The sequence below is a fragment of the Alternaria metachromatica genome, assembly GCF_023757995.1.
Source record: "Alternaria metachromatica strain BMP 0045 chromosome Unknown scaffold_7, whole genome shotgun sequence".
In the NCBI taxonomy this organism is placed as follows: Eukaryota; Fungi; Ascomycota; class Dothideomycetes; order Pleosporales; family Pleosporaceae; genus Alternaria; species Alternaria metachromatica.
Window position 1 is genome coordinate 166307 of NW_026055498.1, and position 13595 is coordinate 179901.

At 54.2% G+C, this 13595-nt stretch overlaps 6 protein-coding genes across 6 annotated transcripts; 4 read left to right on the plus strand and 2 right to left on the minus strand.

Moving 5' to 3' along the window:
• Positions 1 to 58: 58 nt before the first annotated feature.
• On the minus strand, positions 59 to 1564 carry J4E83_004075 (uncharacterized protein; the record flags this gene model as incomplete). Its single annotated transcript, XM_049331006.1, has 4 exons — positions 59 to 1128; positions 1180 to 1199; positions 1254 to 1348; positions 1529 to 1564. 4 exons carry the CDS (start codon positions 1562 to 1564, stop codon positions 59 to 61), a joined length of 1221 nt encoding a protein of 406 aa, XP_049189552.1.
• A 479-nt stretch (positions 1565 to 2043) lies between these two features.
• J4E83_004076 (uncharacterized protein) lies at positions 2044 to 3803 on the plus strand (the record flags this gene model as incomplete). The annotated part of the gene is made up of 3 exons (XM_049331007.1): positions 2044 to 2317; positions 2368 to 3191; positions 3381 to 3803. 3 exons carry the CDS (start codon positions 2044 to 2046, stop codon positions 3801 to 3803), a joined length of 1521 nt encoding a protein of 506 aa, XP_049189553.1.
• A 378-nt stretch (positions 3804 to 4181) lies between these two features.
• On the plus strand, positions 4182 to 6164 carry J4E83_004077 (uncharacterized protein; the record flags this gene model as incomplete). The annotated part of the gene is made up of 5 exons (XM_049331008.1): positions 4182 to 4229; positions 4277 to 4331; positions 4390 to 4661; positions 4738 to 6012; positions 6069 to 6164. 5 exons carry the CDS (start codon positions 4182 to 4184, stop codon positions 6162 to 6164), a joined length of 1746 nt encoding a protein of 581 aa, XP_049189554.1.
• Positions 6165 to 6492: 328 nt separating this feature from the next.
• On the minus strand, positions 6493 to 7917 carry J4E83_004078 (uncharacterized protein; the record flags this gene model as incomplete). Its single annotated transcript, XM_049331009.1, has 4 exons — positions 6493 to 7134; positions 7191 to 7505; positions 7559 to 7653; positions 7707 to 7917. 4 exons carry the CDS (start codon positions 7915 to 7917, stop codon positions 6493 to 6495), a joined length of 1263 nt encoding a protein of 420 aa, XP_049189555.1.
• A 2865-nt stretch (positions 7918 to 10782) lies between these two features.
• Positions 10783 to 11592, plus strand: J4E83_004079 (uncharacterized protein; the record flags this gene model as incomplete). The annotated part of the gene is made up of 3 exons (XM_049331010.1): positions 10783 to 11122; positions 11184 to 11450; positions 11504 to 11592. 3 exons carry the CDS (start codon positions 10783 to 10785, stop codon positions 11590 to 11592), a joined length of 696 nt encoding a protein of 231 aa, XP_049189556.1.
• An 818-nt stretch (positions 11593 to 12410) lies between these two features.
• On the plus strand, positions 12411 to 13511 carry J4E83_004080 (uncharacterized protein; the record flags this gene model as incomplete). Its single annotated transcript, XM_049331011.1, has 1 exon — positions 12411 to 13511. One exon carries the CDS (start codon positions 12411 to 12413, stop codon positions 13509 to 13511), a length of 1101 nt encoding a protein of 366 aa, XP_049189557.1.
• Between the last annotated feature and the right edge of the window lie 84 nt (positions 13512 to 13595).

A 13595-nucleotide genomic window follows, 5' to 3' on the forward strand; every position in this document is an offset into this window, starting at 1 on the left:
AGTTTGACGTAGTTCCCTGAAATGTGGTTAGAGAAACCCAAGCTTCACGCGAATCAATTTACGTACCTGGGAATTGTCCCTGCTTCCCCCGTACCTTTCCAATCCACCACTCATTATCGTTCTGCGTCCTTGAAACAATTTCTATCACGTCGCCTGTCAGGAAGCTCAGGTCACCTTCCGCTTGCGCCTCGTAGTCGTACAGAGCTGTAACGGTTTCGGTCGCCGGGACACCGCTGAGACGTGATGGCTTCGGCTTTGGTGGTGGTGGCGCGCCCTTGGCCTTAGCAGCAGAGCCCCACGAACCTGCTGATAGCGTCGGGGATTTGACATCTCCAGTAGCTGCAGATGGTCCGGCAGAGTAGGGCGGAGGAGGTGTTTCCGTCTCTTCCGATATTGAACTTCGGCCTGCCTTGGCTTCAAGAGCTTTCGTTGCGTATTTTGACTGGCCTGGACGTGCGCCAGCGACACGAGCCCCTCCTGTAGTCTTGAACTTCACGATGGAGATCTTCTCCGCTTCCTCCTGTGTGTCGCCACGCTTCTTCTGGTAAGCAGCCTCGATGTCCAGAGTAAGGTCGAAGTAGCCGATGTCGAGCCGTTGCATGCGCTCGTGCAGTGTGTAGAAGACGTTCAGTTGCATGTAGTAGAAAGACTGGAATAGAGGCTTGATGAACTCTCTTTCCAGCGTGAACAGCTTCGGTAGCTCGTCCTTCAGCAGATCATTGAAGTAGTTGTAGTCCTGTGTAGCCTGTTCCACGTCGTTATCGGCCTTGTACATGGCCTTCTCATCCTTTAGCGTCTTGTCCTTCTTCTCTTCGAGCTTCTTGTATGCGGCGCGATGTCTGTCATAGTCGAGTTGCTTGTGGTCGCGCTTGGCGGCGATCTTTCGTACGGCCTTGATAATGACTAGCAGCTCGTCCGCCGGGCGAATAACCCGGGATTCTATCATCTCAAGCTCGGGCTTGAGTGTTTCCTGCAGTTCCCTGACGACTGTCTCGTACTGTTCGCATGCTTCTATGCCTGCCGTGTTGCCTTCGTCGAGGAATGAATCGGGATCTGACATTCGGCCGGAGATGGGCTTGTAGATTTCGGCGATCGCTTTCGAGAACTCCATCTGATGTGAGAGCATGCCTGCGAAGTGGGTTAGGCGGAATCGCGTGGGGCTGCATGTTGTTTACGCACCATTTATGGCTTCGAAGTACCTGTCGCATGTTAGCCAGGGTCGCAACTAGGACTGTGTCGCAACAGGCGCATACTTCTTGGACTCGTCATGGAGTTTCTTGGTCTCCTTCTCCAGCTCCTGAAAGCGGCGTTCGGCATCGGTGTAGATGGGGTCCTTGGTGATTTCGCCCTACACGCCCTGTTAGCAAGGCCCAATCGTACTCGGAAGCAGGCGCGTAGAGGGGAGAGCCCCTGAAGACCTTCGCAGAATACGTACGAGGTTGAATCTTTGCTTGAAGGTTTGGGGCGCCTAAACCATCATGTTAGCACGTGTTGATGCCCGAAGGCCGTGTAAGGTCGCCTGTCGTACCCGGGTGACGGTCTTTGTTAGGCCTTTCCAACTCATGGTGGGGGTAAGTCTGTAAGTCTGCTGGGAATTGATACACAGTAGGGATCAGGAGGCGCCGTGGAGACTGCAGATGTAAGCCAGCAGGAAGCAGCCGAACGATGCGGGCGCCGGCGTGGCTGCTAGAATCGTCGATGACGTCGCCTGTGGCTATGCCAGCCAACTGCCCACGGCTGCCGGATGTCGCGGAGCGCCGAGAGCGAAAACGAGCACGAGTGCAATTACTTCTCGCCAAGAGTGAATGATCCGCTGCGGCTAGTGCACGAGAAACCCAGGGCCAAAAGCTGAGAGCAGCATGCGGTCGCGTGAACGACTATCTTGTCGTGCAGGCAAACAATGAACCATGCATGACGAGTGGACGATGTGGCCGTGAACGCTGGGGGCCCATTTAGTAAGCAGATCCGTGCGCTAAAACTTCATAGCTTCTAATACCTCGGGAGGCAATTTGCTCTCCCAACCCCAACACTCCAATTCTCACCATGTCTAACATTGCACCCACCGTCGCGAGGCAGGCCCTGCGCATTGCCTCTCGTCGATACCCTTCATCTGCTTTCTCCCGTGTCTCGAGCATCCGTCGTCACTATGTCTCAGAGTCCAAGCCCGCGCAGGCGACCGTCTCCAACGCCTCCCATCTGGACTCAGCCATCAAGAAGGAGCAGCGGAGTTTCCTCAAGGAGACGGGAGAAAGAGCAGAGGATGCGACCATGCCAACAACAGGCATGAGCGCTGATGCCATGATGAGTCCCACTGCTGGTAGGCCAGAATTCACGCCACCCCGCTTTCCGCGAAGCTGACAATATCAGGCATACTCAAGCAAGCAACCGTCATGGACCAGGGCTCACGGCCTATCTACCTAGACATGCAAGCCACGACCCCAATGGACCCACGAGTAGTAGACAAGATGATGCCATACATGACCGGCATGTACGGTAACCCCCATTCGCGAACCCACGCGTACGGTTGGGAGACCGACAAGGCCGTAGAGGATGCCCGCGCGCACATCGCCAACCTCATTGGTGCAGACCCCAAGGAGATCATCTTCACCAGCGGTGCTACCGAGAGTAACAACATGAGTATCAAGGGCGTAGCTCGCTTCTTTGGGCGTAGCGGCAAGAAGAAGCACATCATCACAGCACAGACCGAGCACAAGTGTGTGCTTGACAGCTGTAGACATTTGCAAGATGAGGGCTTCTCCGTCACTTACCTGCCAGTAGGAAACAACGGCCTGATCGACATGGCCCAGCTCGAGGCCGCCATGCGACCCGATACCGCCATTGTCAGTATCATGACTGTCAACAACGAGATTGGTGTTGTACAACCCGTTGAAGAGATCGGAAAGCTCTGTCGGTCGAAGAAGATCTTCTTCCACACCGACGCGGCGCAGGCTGTCGGCAAGATCCCAATCGACGTCAACAAGATGCATGTCGACTTGATGTCGATATCAGGCCACAAGATCTACGGTCCCAAGGGCGTCGGCGCATGTTACGTACGAAGACGGCCTAGGGTCAGGCTCGACCCCATCATCAGCGGCGGTGGTCAAGAGCGAGGACTGCGAAGTGGCACACTAGCACCTCCTCTTGCCATCGGTATGGGCGAAGCCGCACGGATCTGCAAAGAAGAGATGGAGGTACGTACTCTCTGCCTTTACTATCACGAACACTATGATTATTTGCTTTATACATGCATGGCTTTCAGAGCGTTAGGCGGCTTCGGTCGTCGACGCGCCATGTTGACACATGTGCAGGGGTTATGAGTTCCTTATCACACATTGTTTTGGTCACATCGGTTTTGTTCGGGCTTTGCTGATAATGGCTAGTATGACACAAAGCGCATCTCTGCGCTGTCGAACCGTCTCCTCGAAGGCCTGCTATCGCTCGAGCACACCACACTCAACGGTGACAGGGAGCGACACTACCCCGGCTGTGTCAATGTTTCATTCGCCTACGTCGAGGGTGAGTCACTTCTCATGGCGCTGAAGGACATTGCCCTGTCTTCGGGCAGCGCTTGCACATCGGCGTCGCTCGAACCCAGCTACGTCCTGCGGGCACTTGGCAGCAGTGATGAGAGCGCGCACAGCAGTATCCGCTTCGGTATCGGACGCTACACTACAGACTCAGAGATCGACTACGTCTTGAAGGCTGTCAAGGAGCGCGTTACCTTCCTCCGCGAGTTGAGCCCGTTGTGGGAACTCGTGCAGGAGGGTGTCGACCTCAACACGATCGAATGGAGTCAGCATTGAGCGAAGTAGTTGTTTGATACCCCGGCGAAACTTGTAAAATATAATGACGTACATTCTTTGGCATCAATGCCCACGCTCGTTGTAGCGGTTACGAGAAACACGATTACATAGCAATGTACTATACGCAATAGCTCTACATAATGAAATGTATTGAGCATGTACACATACTCTTGACGAATTCCTCATATGTGATGCATGCGCAGATTGTCCAAGTGAAAGACTGAGTGCCAGCCTACGTACGGCACGGCAACTATGTGAAGCATAGAGGGGCAAGTCGTTGGGCATTGCCAAGGTGTTGAGGGGTTCACCTTGGGAGAGGTGAGGACCGTGCTCCATTGGCCATCGTCTAACCTGGTGCTATCATCGATCAGTTACAACATGGCCAGCGAGAAAGTACTCAACTGGCTGTACAGCGTTCTCGTCAATGTAATTTCGCTCGCGACAATCATATGGTATGCGCTAATAGGCTTCAGGAATACTCAGACGTAAATCGCACATATCACGACGCGGCCGAGGCACTGTCCAACTGTACGTCACATGCGTCGCAGCTCCACGACAGCTATACTAACTTTACACCAACGTCCAGACCCGTCGCTTTCACCAAAGACGGAACCATACACGTACGAGAATGGCTCCTCGGCGCTCCTCTTGCTTCTCAGCGGCACGCTGCCGGTCACGTTTCGCGGCGCAACATACGGCTTCCCGGTAGCGATATGGGTGCCTCAGTCGTACCCCCGAGAGCCACCCATTGTATACGTCACGCCGGCGCAGGACATGGTGCTAAGACCCGGACAACACGTGAGCACCGACGGCAGGATATACCACCCGTATCTGGCACAATGGGCGAAGTACTGGGATGTGAGTACCGCATGCGCTCTGAAAGCTGCTGAGCGAAATGCTCAATCTTGGGTCACGGCAGCTGATGTGTGCGCAGAAATCTACACTGTTCGACTTCCTAGCCGTACTAAGAGGCGTCTTTGCGAAAGAGCCACCCGTGCGATCGCGGCAACAACAGCCGCAATACAATGCGCCGCAGCAGCAAGCACCCCCTCCAGTACCCCCGCCGCCAGCCGAATGGGGCCGCTCAGTACACGGCACTCCAGGCGCATCCTCGTCCCCGGCTCCATCGAACCAAGCGCCAGCGCCCCCTCCAAAGCCGCCGAAGCCACATGAACAAAACCGCTCCACGCCCCAGACACCACACGACCGATACTCGCAACCCCCTCCTCTGCCACCCCACCCTCCACAACATCCGCAGTCGCAGCAGTCGTACCAGCAATCTCAGGGCAGTAGATACGATGCGCCGCAGAGGTGGCAACCGCAGCCTTCAGGTCCACCATACGCGCCCAATCGACAGAGTGGCTATGGTCAAGGCCCAGCGACTTCAGGCTCGGGTCCTCAACACCCGCAAATGCACGCGCATGGTTACCCTCCACAGTCAGTACAGAACGGCAGCCCCGTGAGCCCCATGACACCAAATGGCCAACGAACGGCTGCCCAGTTCTCGACATCAGGGCCCCCACAGCCCCCAAACTTCCAGCAATCACAACAGTACCAGGGCCCACCACCCCAGCAGCAGTATGGGCCACCTCCACCACAACCACAGCAGTATCGACAGCCGCCACAGGGTTACCCGCCACAGCAACAGGCTCCTTTCCAGCAATACTCACATGCACCGCCTCAGCAACCGCCACCAGCTCCAAAGCCCCCAATCGATCTTCTCGATGACTCGCTCGAAGTCACCCTACCGTCACAGTCCGGCAATCAGGTCCCATTGCCAGTACCACCTGTTCCACCAAACCCTGAGAAGGACGCCCTTCTCCGGGCCTTGAGCCAAACGCTCGTGTCGCAGATCCGACAAACAGTTTCCTCCAACATGGCTGCGGTAGCACCACTTCGCGCGCAACAAGCCGCCTTACAGACTGCATACTCTAGGTTACAGTCGGAACTGGGCGAACTCCAGCAGCTTGACGCGGCGCTTGCGTCGAACGAACAAGTTTTGAAGGGCGCCATGGTCGAAGCAGACCGAGTCATGGAGGATGCGCGCAGAAGAAAGGCACCAGATGTGGATGATGTCTTGGTAGCCCCGACAATAGTTGGAGGGCAGCTCTACAGTCTTGCTGCGGAAGAGAAGGGCATTGCAGACGCATTGTTTGTACTGGGTAGAGCTTTGGACAAGGGGCGGGTCAGTACTGATGTCTTCGTCAAGGTAAGTGCATCTTCTGCGACATCGCTCTAAATGGAACATGGCTAACATAATTACAGCAAACTCGAAGTCTTGCTCGAGAACAGTTTCTGAAGAAAGCACTGATCAAGAAGATCGCTAAAGGCATGGCACTAGATGAGTACCAGATGCATTAAACTCTGTTCTGCAAACTCTCAATCAAGTTCATACAATGGAGTCATGATACTTTCTCGTGCTATATATGCTGAGCCACATGTCAGGTTCTTCCTCTCCAGCGACTGGTAATCGTGATGTGAAGGCTGGCTGCCGACCTCTGCATATTGTCGATGTGTTTCGTCACGAGATACTCTGGCAAACAAAGAGAATTATGCTGATGGTGGTATTTGATTATTATTAAGATGTTACGCTACGCTTCGCTACACTACGCTGGGATAAATCATTTAGGGGTATATCTGAGATCGTAGCCTCTGGAAAGGCATCATATCGCATCGTTACTGTGCGGTTTTACTGGGAGAACCTGCTGGGCGAGTTCCTACCGAGGTACTTCCTGTCCTCCAAATCCTCGTAAGAGTCAGGCGACATTCCCTTCTCCAAGGCGACGGCCTCGGCGTCAGTCTTGTTACCCAAGCCCTTGAGGTCAACGAGGTTGATATCGCTATCAGTGCGTTCCTTCTCCAAGCGGTAGTGACCGAGCTGGCTACGGGGTGTGCTACCAACTGTAACGGTCGTAGCAGCAGAAATCTTGCTGAGCTTGCTGAACTGGCCGCTGCCGTTGCTTCCGTTGCTAGCGCTCTTGGAGTTCTGAGTACCCATGCTGGAGCCCATCTTCTGGAGGAGAGAGCCCATGGACATCATGATGCTGCCCAGGCCGGCCAAGCTGAGCACGGATCGGATCTTGGGAAGGCAGCATGCGATGAGAGCGACGTTGGTCTCGACGACGGTCCAGAATAGACCGTGCGAGGTTATGCCGATGATGTCGTAGGTGGGCATGCCCATGATGTACTGTTCGTCGAGGGCCGCGGATGGTGTGTTCTGCTTGATGCAGATGACCATGCGGACAATGGCGGAGGCGACGGCGAAACCTCCGAGTAGGAAGACACCGCACAGCTGGATCTTGCGTACGGTGGGCATTTGGAGACGCCAGATCTGTTCGCGCAATGATTAGCCGCCTGTCTATCTGATTCGAGATCGTGTAGACTTACCCATGGGAGTGGCAGAAGCAAGATGCAGAGATCGAACACAGCGTCAAGAACCGTGAAGGTGATGGTCGCCTCAAATCCGAACGGACAGTTCTCCGCGATGCTAGCAAGAGAGCCCCAGTTGGCAGCAAAGTTCAAGCGGCAATCGAAGATGAAGCCAAAGAAGAACGCGATGGTGAAAGCAACGGTGAGGACGATGAACACGAGCGAGGTCCATTGGAAACCAGGCCATGTGAAGATGCGACGGTACAGGAACAAGAAAGCGAGTTTCGTGAAGCCGATAGCCAGCGGCTGCATGATGAAGATCATGTACACACACTGTCGCAGTGTTAGTCCAGCAGGAAAGACCAGCCGAGAACAGGGGAACTAACCTTCTCCAAAATTACTAAATCTGGTGTCGTGCTGTAGATCCAGCCTTCGATGTTGCTAGGGTCATTGTGGCCGCCGATAATGCCCTTAGCAGCACCTATCAAATAGTCAGCCAAGAGGAAGGCTTGGATGTGCTTGGCTGCATCTTACCATAGATCAGAACAGTGGAGACGCCGATGGTTGGGATGAGAGCGAGGAGGCAGAAGAGGTCGTCGAGATGCTTGCTGAGACGCGTCTCTCTGCTTTTACCGGCCTTTTGTATCGCTACGCCTATTCGCAGAGCAACGAAAAGGACAGTCAAGACGGTGAGAGCGATGCCAGTAGCAAGGCACGAGGTAACGTTGATGTATGTGTAACCCATCTTGGCGGCGGTATAACGAAGGACTCGGAAGGAGTAACCGAGGATACTCTCAAGAAGGAGAGAACTCGCAAGTATGATATGCTCGAAGGAGAGACTGATGGTTGGCCGTGATGATGAGTTTTGCCGGTGGTGATCACGCGAGGTTATGTAGACATGGCATTCACAGGTATGGAGAGGACGGAGGGAACTCCTTCTCAGAAAAACTGCATGTCTACACCCTCACCCTTAGCTAGGTACCCGGTAGTGGCCCAAAGGTGTTCAGCTCGATAGTCGTGCGCAAGGCTGGCACAGAAGCGCCGTTGGGCACGAAAAGTGACGCACATAAACCCCGAGCACATGGCTATTTTCCCAGCAACGACATGCGGAAGATCTCCCGCGCTTCGGTCTAGAAGCGGCCCCTGATGCGAGTCTGGAGAAAGGCGTTGATTCGCAGACCCACCTAGATCGTGAGGCGACGATTTTCGGTCGTGACGGACCGAGGTCGGAAGGAACTCCTCGCGCGATTGCGGCATGCTTAAGGACTACACTAACCAGCTTGAGGCATCGTCGTGAACCTTAACTGCACGCTGCTTCGTTAGGACTTGCCTCGTGCATCCTGCGCAGCGCTGACCATCGTGAGTATTTGATATGCAGGTTTCAGCAATGTTTCTCGATCGTTCATCCACGCATTCGACAACACCATGTTCGCTCGGTACAAGCTCGTCTCCTCGGCGGATCAAGCCCCGGATCACGCCTCGTGTTCGCATTCGGCGCACAGACGACACTATCCGACGATAGCACTGGTCGTGCTCTCAATCGCAAACGTCTGTGTATTGGGCTTCTCGATTGCCATATGGCGCGCTGCGGGTGTGGCCGCCACGGCGACCCCGGGAGATTCTCTGACCAGCCTCGCCGCATCCAGCACCCTTGAGGTTCCCAACGACCTTGCTAGGGTAGAGTCTCTTCCTATCGCGTATGTTCCTTTTCATTGGAATACGCCATGGGGTGCGCCCAACGCGACGGAAGCAGACCCGCTGTGGGACAACATCAACACCGCGCATGGACATATCGCGGTTGACCATGAGTTCGCAGCAGACAACCACGTGAGTTACCCCCAACCAGGTTTTCGGGAACGAAGACACCATCATTGAAATGAGCAGTGGTTGACATCTTCTACAGTGGCCTCGTTCTATGGACATACCCGGAATGCCTGGTAAAGGGATGTATCTTCTCCAAGCCTACCATCAGCTCCACTGCCTCGTACGTCACTTCTGTTGTTCAGTAAACATCAGGTACCTATGCATCTTTTCTAACCACCCCCATTCTAGCGTATTGTTCGCGCCTCATATCTAGCTCTGAAGCGCCAAGAGTTCCCGCCCTTCCCCTCGCATCACGCTTTGCATTGCTTTGACGCCCTGCGTCAACACATTATGTGCCATGCGGATAACACTCCGCTGTATGGTCACGGTGATGGCATGGCGGGTGACGGCCAGGTGCACCAATGTAGGGACTGGACCGCGCTGAGGGATTATGCAACGAAGAACACGGCATGTTTCCGCGATGGCAAGCCTGGTATGACCCTGGCGGACCACTTTGGTGTTTGTGACGACGGAACGGATGGTTTGGAGGCGCTTGTGCCTGTCACGACGGGGCCGTAGTGTATTCTTTTTATTCATGTACAACACTTTAATACATATTTTCTTCGTAGCCTATATACTCCGATGTTGAGATTGGTCAGAGCTGGTACAAACGCAGCATCAGTAGCACAGTCTCTTTACGATGTACCCTAAACATCACAACTTCAACTTTGTCGAGACTCTCCTTTCCGCGATATGTTACCACGATAGATGAGATCACTCATCATACCAAGATACGTAGAGTCCAGACCTCAGTAATTGTGCAACCCTCACTTGTTTCGTTGAATGAAGACGATGCAGCTAGCATATCACACAGCGTGATAGAGCGCCATCCTGTGAAGTTGATGCATTAGGCAGTAAAATGGGGAGGAGCTTACATGACTCTCTGGTGATTTGAATGCGTTGAAGCCATGATTCCATCGTCATCACCGAATCGAGACTGGAGAACGTTAGCCACAATGTACCGCGGTATACTACAGTCTAGGTGTTGTATAGCGATGAGCTAGTCGAGCGTTGGTGCAAGCTGCCGAGGCGTCTGTAGCTCAACCAGCGACCAGGTAAGTGGTAGCGAAAAGGGTGTGCCATCTGGACAAAAGAGTGCTAGTAAATGTGGTCTGGCCAAATGCGGTACCGCACAGCGCGCGTTGGGCTTCGATTTCGGCAGTGCCAAATAGCTTTTGGAGGCGGGTAGGTTTGCGTACTAATGCATGGGTGTAATCCCATTGGTTGGGTCATATGTACCGCACAGCTCGGAGATGACTCCGCCCAGCTAGTACAAAACCTTAAGTGACCACGCGATAGATCTGGCTTGCGGTACATACAGATCTTGCGTGTCGGACACCACCGACGTAGGGACTCGCTTAACGGCAGATCAGCGACGTTAGTATCCGTGCCTGAAGATCGAGAATCTGTAACGGGTGGTCTGGAAGCCTCAGCGATTTGAAACTTCGTAGTGCGAACATCGTCAGGCGTTGGGTTCTGGCATCCAAGGCGCTTCGGAGTGCGAACCGGTTGCCTTCAATTAGCACAGAGTTGACGTACGTCAGGGGTTCAACAACAGAAGATTTGAGAAGACGTCGTTCTACCAAGCCACCATGAACGACTACAAAGAGCTGGCAAGATCCCTTCATCTTAGGATCATCAGCTTCAATCATCTCCAGCTCTTCTATCAGCTCCTCTCAGTCATCTCGGCCATCACACTCTTCTGTGTTTCCGTGCTATCAATCGCTTCACAGCTTCGGATTTCACAATGCAGTTCACTACTACTACCCTCGCTCTTCTGATTGCTTCGGCAAATGCCTCTCCTCTCCTGGGCCTCAAGCTCGGTGGCCTCAACGTCGGCGTTGCTACTTCCAGCGCTCTGTTGGACGTGAGCGTTGGTTCCGGATCGGGTTCTGCTGCGAAGGCATCCACTACGTCCACCATCACCGCTGCGCCAACCGCCGCTTCCACTGGCCAGCCGACGATGCCATCGAGCTTCTCTGCCCCAGTCCAGGGTCACGGCGTGCTCTCTCTTGAGAACCTTCCCGCTATGCCACCTGTCATTGACAAGACTCTCTCTGGTGTTCTCGGCGCTGTTGTCGGTCTCCGTAAGTATACCCTCTACCGCATCTCCACATGAGTTTCCTGTGCTAACGGACATCCTTCCAGTATCTGGAGTTTGCAACACCGACCACAAGTGCACCGTTACTGTCGCAGGCTCTCTCGAGAACCTGCTCGTGGACGGCGACAAGTACTCCATGAACAACACTGTTTCTGCATGGTGCGCTGAGGGCCGCTGCTACGGGTCTGCCGAGATTCCTCTTTCAGCTACCGCTCCCTTCGTCATTACTTGCGACCAGATCTCTGGCCACAAGGCGTGCTCAGCCACCATTTCGGGTATTGCCCGTGCCATCTTCGCCAACGGAGAGCAAGTCGGTAAGTTTGACGTACCTCGAGGAACTCCGAAGAGAGATGCTGACAGAATACAGAACTTTGGGGCTGGTTGACTCCTGCTGGATACTGCAAGAACGGTGTTTGCACTGCTTCCATCACCGCTGTTGGTGACCCCATGTACTAAGCGCGACCTGCCATTGGTAGTGTTGTGATGGCTGAGATGACTGAGATGGGGCACCGACACTTGTCATTCCTTGTTCCACTTCGTGGCCGGGCCCAGTATGAAGTTTGATTGCTTCAGGATTTGATCGATACAGGTCTATTACGATGTAATGTTTTTTTGCGGTATCCCGCGAAGCGTTGGCGCCGGTGAGCCAATTAGCAATGAAGTACTTAATATTAAACCAACACTTTTTGATTGAGAAGGACTACCCTGATATTGCGAAATGACAAAGGAGCACACCTCGATTAAGCTTTGACAAGCGCGTCGTTACGAGCCGTGCATTGATGACTGAGATGACTGAAGCTTAGCCGGCCCGCATCATCGTTTTCCCGCTCCTGCTCATCTAAATTAAGTGATTTCCAACACCAATGCCGACTAGCCTCAGGCACCCAATGGCGCCACAAACAGCGCGATGGACGCATCCAGGCGAGGTTCCCTCCTGTTGCCTGATTTTGTTCGCAGTCGTTTGATCTTCTTCACGGTCGTTGTGTTTGTGAAGATTCTGTCTGACCCCATCCCACGCGCATGTCTCTGCGCATCCACTCGCTTTCTACTTAGTTAATACTTTAATAATGTCTTCTTCTACTCAGCAGCAGCCGCAAGCTGTGCCGCAAGCGCCTGACGCGATCTCAGGAGGGCCTCCGTCTCCAGTCCCAACGCCCCCTCCAAAGTCCGCAGCCAGACTGTCCGACGCGACGAACGCGAACTCAACCTCGTCTGCGCACGCGACCTCGCCCAGAATACCACGCTCGAGCAGCCCTGCGCCGGGTGCTCCCACCATGGCACCCCCGGCGTCGATCCCGCACACGACAGCTCCACAGGGCGCCGCGACCGAGACCGAGGAACGCCTTTCATACAACGACAAGCTCAATGCTGCCGACCGATACTGGAAGTTCAAGTTTGGCCTCAAAGCCGCTGCTATCATAACAGGCTTGATCGGAGTCGGATGCTTTGGCTGGCTGATGTCCACAATGGACAGTGAATACGACCCGGACTCCTCTTACTCAATCAGCTACGAAAGCTACTGGTCGCTATGGCCCAGTCTGATTACTTGGGCTGCCTCGATAGTCTGGTGTGCGCTCTGCATAATCGTGTTCCTGCTGCGCAAGCGACCTGTACATCCAGGTGTCCGCGTAGCGATGGATCTTCTTCTGTGGCTTGGCTTCATCGTAACGGCACTGTTCTCTCTTATAGCCCTCCGGTACTTAATGAGGTGGGGTCTAGACGGATTCGATACGTGGGGTTGGGGGTACTCATACAGCAGCGATGGAGAATATGTCCTGGCTTCCAACAACACATGGGTATGGGAACAGGACACGAGCTACATCGAGACTCCTCGAGACTGTTCCCGATCCAGTCAGTTTGACAGCTGTGAGGAGCAGGACGCCTTCGTCAACAAACTTTGGGCCGAAAAGGACCATCGCTCCAATGTCACTTTGACCGGTGTGGTATGCCAGTTCTTCGGCCTGGTTATTCACTTTGCGCTATTTGTCTGGGCTTGCGTTGACTGCCATCGCCACCGCCGCCGCACAACCAGCAAGGACGCCGAAAAGCTTGCTGCTGAAATCGTGCAGAACATGATCAGTAATGGTGCTGTTGTGCCGCCACCAGGACAGGCACACATGAAACCGCAGCCGGGCCAGGTCATGTACTATCAGATGCCGCCCAACCAGCAAGGGTACCCGAGCCAGCCCCCAATTCAGCCCCCGTATATGCAACAAGGACCGGGTCAGATGCAGCAGTTTGGGCAGCAGTTTGGGCAGCACCCACAGATGACGCAGCCGGTTCAGCGCATGGCGCCCGGACAGTACCCAAAGGGTCAACCTAGCATGGCAGCCTCGGATCTTCCTGAGAAGATTGCTGGATCCCGTTACGCTTAAGCGAAGAGGTGGACATGTAGTACTATTTTCATTTGAGGTTGAAGGAAGTGACATTTTCTTGGCGAGATACCCCAGCGAAACCTA